The sequence below is a fragment of the Cebidichthys violaceus genome, unplaced genomic scaffold (assembly GCF_023349555.1).
Source record: "Cebidichthys violaceus isolate CVI_PGR_0920_01 unplaced genomic scaffold, fCebVio1.0.p SCAF_7, whole genome shotgun sequence".
NCBI classification, from domain to species: Eukaryota; Metazoa; Chordata; class Actinopteri; order Perciformes; family Stichaeidae; genus Cebidichthys; species Cebidichthys violaceus.
Genome location: NW_027176927.1, coordinates 9,376,389 through 9,383,368, shown reverse-complemented (window position 1 = coordinate 9,383,368; position 6,980 = coordinate 9,376,389). Strand labels below are relative to the sequence as shown.

General features: G+C 41.4%; 1 protein-coding gene across 1 annotated transcript; it reads left to right on the top strand.

Annotated features, from left to right (window-relative positions):
- Window positions 1–771: 771 nt before the first annotated feature.
- On the top strand, window positions 772–1,730 carry si:ch211-198c19.1 (uncharacterized protein LOC100151013 homolog). Its single transcript, XM_068735951.1, has 2 exons — window positions 772–920; window positions 1,006–1,730. The coding sequence occupies exon 2, from the start codon at window positions 1,017–1,019 to the stop codon at window positions 1,542–1,544; it is 528 nt and encodes a 175-aa protein (XP_068592052.1). The 5' UTR covers window positions 772–920; window positions 1,006–1,016; the 3' UTR covers window positions 1,545–1,730.
- Window positions 1,731–6,980: the final 5,250 nt, after the last annotated feature.

Below are 6,980 nucleotides of genomic sequence, written 5' to 3'. Positions count from 1 at the left end.
TATTGCAGTAAGTAGCCACACTGTTATCATGTGGCCAGGGACAGGGGGGTCTGCTGGATGTGGGATGACATAACTGTTAACACGTTCATCACAACAAGTTTAAGAGTGAGCACATGTCAATCTTGTGTTTACATGTTAAAAGAAAGTACATCTCCGGCCTTTACACTCTGATCTGCCCAAGGTCTGCAGAGATTCTTTGACATGTATTCCTGCATTGGTCTGATGAACTTCTAACCACATCCAACACAGCAGCTGACTCCACTTGATTTGACATCAAAGTATAGTGCATAGTTTGCACATGCAGTCACAGCCAGTTGGTAGCGGAATGTACAGTTTCTCTAACTGTAACGCTGTTTTTTTTTATTTTGCTATGTTTTTGCAGAGCCCTCGTGTTGCACATCATTTGACAGATGTTGTTCACCAGTGGGAGAGACAGCAGAAGTAAAAACTGTGACAACAGACCACAGACCACGTAAAACCACAAAGTCCAGTGAGCCTGAATCTTGATATGCACCTTCACAAAGCAAGCACATGTGCCACAATTGAACATGTCCTGCATATAACTCTGTAAACATGCTACTTGCGGTTTGATAACTTAACTCTGCAATCGTCAACATTATAAATGCTATTTCAAACTGAGGCTTAACTGATTAGAAACCAAACTTTGTGCAGACCCCAGCTGTGCAGCAAACACTGCACTTCCTCTTTCATGGCAAATAGAGAGCGAAAATAGCTCTACCTCTGGTCAAAATAACAAGTACGCTGCTTTCATCCTCCAAAGACAAGACAGAGAGGAGTCGACCACGGAGCCCAGCGGCTCTTCCATTCGCAGCAGAACGTACAGAGTTAAGCTGTGGTTGGAGGCACATTTGGAGACGACTGTTACAGACAAACTTGCTCCTCGTATTACCAACTGAGAGGTGAGGATACAGCTGTTATGTGCTGTAGTTACACCCATGTACAGTGGAATGTTTTCATCAAGATGTTGTGATGTTTTTTTTATAGATAACCTCGACATGGCACAGGGCAAAGAGATCTTGTTTCAGTTAGCGCTGGTGCTGTCGGTCGCTCTGACCTCTCTGAAAACTCTCGACTCAGACCAAGAGCTGCAGGACAGCGGGTTCGGTCAACCGCCGCCTCGCCACGGCCTCAAGCTTCTGGTGTGGTACGTTCAGGACTGCGTGGACAATAACATGGTGGCTCTGTGCGATCCCACGTTGGGAGAGTACGGATTCCATGAGTTTAAGAATCGAGGGCCCAGGCGTCTGCTTCCAGTAATAAAGGACAAAAGGCAATACAAGTACTACACCGTTGGAAACCTCCACGCTGCCCATGCTGAGAAACTGCCCTATGAAGTCAGAAGGTACTACAACCGCAGCGACCCTGAAAGTAACAAGGACAGAGTTTTGGTGAGATACAACATGAACAACAAACACATTGAGCAGATCTATGCATCTGCACATTATCAGCCAAGAGAGACGTACATAATTGGCCCCAATCTTTTTGACTCTCTTCGACGGCCAGCAGCCAACATAGAAATGTGATGTACTTCTGATGTAAAATATCTCTGTGACAACTGTGACACCACTATCTTTGATTGAAATATTTAGCTGCTGCTTTTCTTTGTATTCAGAATGTGAAAAAAAGTGCCAGATTACTTTGATTATTATATCAAATCTTCAAAGCCAGCCTGCTTGTAGAATGGCCAATGAAATAAATGTTCAAATGTGCTGCTCGAGAATATTTTCTTTCTTCAATAACTGACACATTGGTGTTTTGTGTGTCAAATACCGACACGCAGAGGCACCCTTTAATGTCTGCATGTGTTTCAACTAACTCCAATGTAAACCCATCCACGTCATTAGTAGACGCTCAGAACAACTAACGTCATCAGAGCGAGAAGTCGCTGGGTTTACGTGACATTACGTCCACAGCTTACTTCAAGATACTACACAAAAGGCTGCTCCGGCATCATTGTAGTTACGCCAGAGGCTTCTGCTTTGGCTCTATATCTGGCCAATCAGAAGCGAGTATAGCGACAGCAAAAATATCTTAAAATACAAGTAAAGGAAATGAAAGAGACAAATCACGTGGAGAGACCAGATGGTACATGATCTGTACACAGAGCAAGAAGACAACATGCAACAGGAAACAAAAGTAATGTATAATGTGGCTGTACTTGTTTTCTAAGGCTCTCAGATGTTATGACCTTACTATCAAGGTAAAAAAAAGTACCACCAAAAGTATAAAAACTCTGAATGTGAACGTTCCACAGAGCTTTAGAAATTCCTATGAACTCCAATATCAGCTTGAATAGCCGGCAGTCAATCAAAATGTTGACTCTAATGAGTTGTGAAACAGGGCGGCGCACACCTTCATGGCCAAAAGGCACAGACTCTCGCAAAACTCACTTTCAATATTATGATGACAAAGCACCCTCGTGCCTGCAGTCGTCAAAACCCACAGAAAGGCCTCATTCATCTTCCGCTCTCCTCTGTTGCCAATGGGAGGACACCGTTTAGAGCGCCACGCGCTCACAGGTTGAATTCAGATTTGATTTGATGCTCCCACTGAAAAATATAAGAAGGCTCGTGAAAGGGCCCGTGAACAAGCAGGACCAATCTTAGCAGATAACAGAGATTTATTGGGTCCTCGCTTTGTACTGAAATATGTGGCACACTAAAGATACACCGCCTGTTTTTGTTATACTACCCACAGATGGCTCAAACCCCAACATGTCCTCTCAGCTACTGTTCGTATGCTAAAACTTGATTTCAGTCCCGGTTAATTTAAGTTATTGGTGGAGATGCGTTTAAATGATACAGGTTAATTTTTGAGTTTGACAACCACTGCAGGCAGTACACACTTCTTAATGAACTAGTGTCAAAAATGCAGAGGAAGTCAAGCTAGCGTTAGCATTAGCATTAGCACTTGCATAGGCAGCTAGTCTGCTACCATGTTTACTGCAGGGCTATTGACTATGGAAACTAATAATATAGGATACTGTTATAGATCACCATTGGCTCTTTATTATATGGTGTTCCATTAGCTTTAAAGTCCAATCAAAGTTAAATTGCTTAAAAATGTTTTGTCTGTTACAGCACAGGCTACATATCTGTTCTGTGTTCTCCTTTAACAAAAAAAGTAAGAAACCAACAGGGAGAAAAAAGTTTTGTACATATTTTGGTTTTGTGATAGTGCTCCTTTTGCATAAATTCAACAGAATACAATTCTACCATCTATGTCGATGGACGACCGGCCTATCACAGCACACTAGGACGGGACTACATAATAACTACATTTTTATTTTTAATGATAAAAAACTATTAACAACAGATTCAAAAAACACAGACATTTTGGTCTTCAAAAAGATGTGACTAAACATGATTTCAAATGTGGACTTTAATCAAATGTTGATACACATCAGTCTGAATGGATTTGACTAAATTAGCATTGTGCTGGATAGGTGCCTTTTTCATTATCAGATGTATCTCAAGCCAGTCTTTTGACGGACCTCCTCACACACAAACGAGTAAGGATAATACAACTGTGATGCTGACATCTATATATGAGTTATCCTTATCTGTGAATTTCAAAACTCTGATAAAGTTATGCGTACACAACTATTCATAAAGGGTGTAATATTGCAGTCAATAGTGAATATAAAATTTGAGAAAGTATGTTTTTCTCTTGGCTATAATTTTAAACTCTCAAGAACATTAATAGTAAGGGCATATTCACTTATTACCTTGTTACAATACAAGGTTTATTGTACAAGCAGCCCAGCTACCGAAAAGTAGCCTCATGGGGACTTTGGCTGCCTTGGTCTGCCTAAGGACAACACATGTATAAAATACAGCCATACAAACTGTGGCTTCTGAGAATGTTTCGTGCAACATTTTAATAAAGATCACGAAAGAAGACAGTCAGCAACAACAAAGCATTGAGTGAAAAGTGCTCATACACTTTCTCCTGTATTTTGCAACATGCATGTATCACTGGCTGTGAATCCCTTGGGCACACAGTGAAACCCATCACGCATGATTTCACTAGTGACGAATGAAACAATAGCACAGAGGGGTGATTACACAATGCAAATATACGTAAAGTACACAAATGGTGTTGATATAATAACTCTAAATCAGAACATTCAAAACATTCACATTCAAAACACTATTCAGTTACACTAAATGCACATATCATTAAATCATCGGTTCGAATTAATGCTGGCACAAATTGGAGTTCATGTTTAATTTCCCTGCATTTATCCCTCAATAACTTTTTATTACGTTATAATCTTGCACGATCATTTTGACATTACTCATTTCTGCGCCACATATACTGTGTGAAAATTTCGATTTGAGGCTTATTTCACAAAATGTTTTTTGCTCTAAGTCATATTTGAGGAAAGATTTTACATTTCTAATTGCCACAAAGTCGTCAGAAGTTTAGCCGATTTGTGATTTCATTCATGTTAGTTTAAGGTTGTGGTAAGGTTTGGAGTTGCATACGTTTTTAGTCAAGCGTAATCCTCTAAAGAATGAATGTCAATGGAAATGAAAATGTCCCCTAAAATGACAGATGAAATGCCTATGTGTGTTTGTGTCAGAGTCTAGAGGCTGCTTCCTCCATGACAGCAAGTCTCTTGCTCCATAAAAGCAGCTGAATGCAGATAATAGCACTGATTTACACACTGCGCTCTCTTCCCCGTCCCCTTGTTTTGTTCATCTTAAATGGGCTTGAATGGAAGTCAAACTGAAGGTGGCTCTTAGTGGATGCAGGCTCTGATGTTTCACTCTGCCTGTCCATGCTTAACGGAGGACAGGTTTTCTCTGAGTGGATGGTCGGGTGGGGGGGGTCCGAGCTCTTTGACAGAATTGTAAAGCGGCAGAATGAACAGATGTCTCCCAATGATTAATGTTCCTCCCTGCCTTGCCTCAGAGGAGCTGCGTGCCCATGCATCTCTAACCCTACACCTCCTCCCCGGCACTCCATAAAGCTATAAAGCTAATTTCTTCGACTCACAGCTTTCTCTGTCTCCTCTCTTAAGTTCATCTCTCCTCTTCATCTTTTAGATTTCTCCCTCTAAAAAACGTTAGCCCCAATTCCTTGCGGATTTTTTTTTTTTTTAGGGGGAGGACTAATAGAAGTGATACCTTCCCTGACTGTTGAATTTCATGGTGAAATGCTGGGTTCCAGTTGATATGTCTGACCTGAAGGAGGTCATATACAGTCCAATTTGTACCTACTGTAGTGTAAGGGCTTAAATGGAAATCCCCTTGTACTGTAGACGTCAACACTGTGTAGAAGCAATCAATCGGAGAGAGAAGCAAATAGAAACAGCCAGGCGCTTTCCTCTCCTCTCCTGTAATTTAAAGAGAAACCTTTCATCAAGCGGTGTAAGCCTGACCCCTACTGGCAAAGCGGGATTGTTATTCCTTTTTGCTTTAATGTGCATAAGATGAACGAACAGAAAAGTGTCTAATTTATGTTTTTAGTCACTTCTCTGTTCTCCTCTTCAAATTTTCCTTTAATTTGTCCCAGCATGCGTTAAGTGGACAACACATTGCCAGTTGCCCCTCACATCACACAGCTGATATACACCAATGAATGGAAACGAGAATGTAAACAGTAAAACTGCATCTTTCAGTTTCTAAAATGTGTCCCTTAGTCCGTCTCCTCCTTCCTTTCTTAATGTATTTATTTTTTGGACGGGCTCCCAAAGAGAGACACAGTGCAACAGCGTCCCCTGCTGCAGCTCCGAGGACAGGAGGAAAACCACACACACAGTCTCTGGGGAGATTGCCCATTAAAATCCAGCACTGCATGGTAATGAATACCAGGCCTATGGTAAAGGGCTCGCATTAAATATTTACACTGTCGGTTAATATTTAATATGGTAATTTTGTATTTAAATTGGATTTAATATTTAATATAAATACAGAGCTAAGTGGGGGTGTACTATTCTCAAACACCAATCCAGACACCGTCCGTGTGACTGGGGAAGTAGATGACACGGACAGCATACATATGTAGATCCTCAGAGCTGGAACACACGCAGACTCAGTCCGGGACACACAGACACAATATGCACCCTGTCTGCAGCACGGGGTTTATCACTGAGTGTTAAAACGAGCCTGTAGGCGAGAGCGGGGTCAGAGCAGCCGGTTTGACTTTAAGGCTGTGACAGTGATGTCACCATAACATCCTGTCATAGATTTACAGGATTTTATAGTTTAGTGTGACTCATCTTGGTATTTCAGGATGTCATGCGTCTTCTGTAAATTACCAGATAATTCTAAAAATTAACAATTTGAAAAATGCTACTTGCCAACAGTGGTGTGAGATTAGTGCCAGATAAAGGTTCCACTGAGGATAAAAGATTTTAAAGGGGCAATCATAGACTGTGTAGAAGATGGACGTGGTCTCCTGGAGGATACAGGTTTCTGAAGAGCCGTTGTGATTCTCAAAGTGACTCTGGCCGTCGCCATCTTCAACTCTTAAAATGAGCAAAGAGATGGATCGGTGGAGATGAGGTGAACCCGGATGACACAGCAGAGGAGACGGCTAGTAGCTAGCGACATGATACAGCACAGTCAGTCAATGCAGTCACGCCCTTAGTTATATATCACTTTAAGCCTTTATATAATCTCAATGGGTTAGTTGTATAAAAATTCAGCCCCGATACAGTCATGACCGGCAATATATATTTTTGTACCAGGCTGTAAACATGTTGACTTCAGCTCATTTTAACATGGGAGTCTTTGGGGATTAAATTGTTTTTGGAGCCAAGCTCAAGTGGCCATTCGATGAACTTTAGTTTGTGGCATATCTGCGTTGGCTTCATTTTTCAACATTGGAGGTTGCTGCTTGTTTGGAGAAAATACAGTACAGTAAACAGGTCAAACAAACTTTACGAAACGTTTCTCCTCACCCTGACCCGTTTTCCTACGAAATTCAGCAACACATGTCGATGTCAG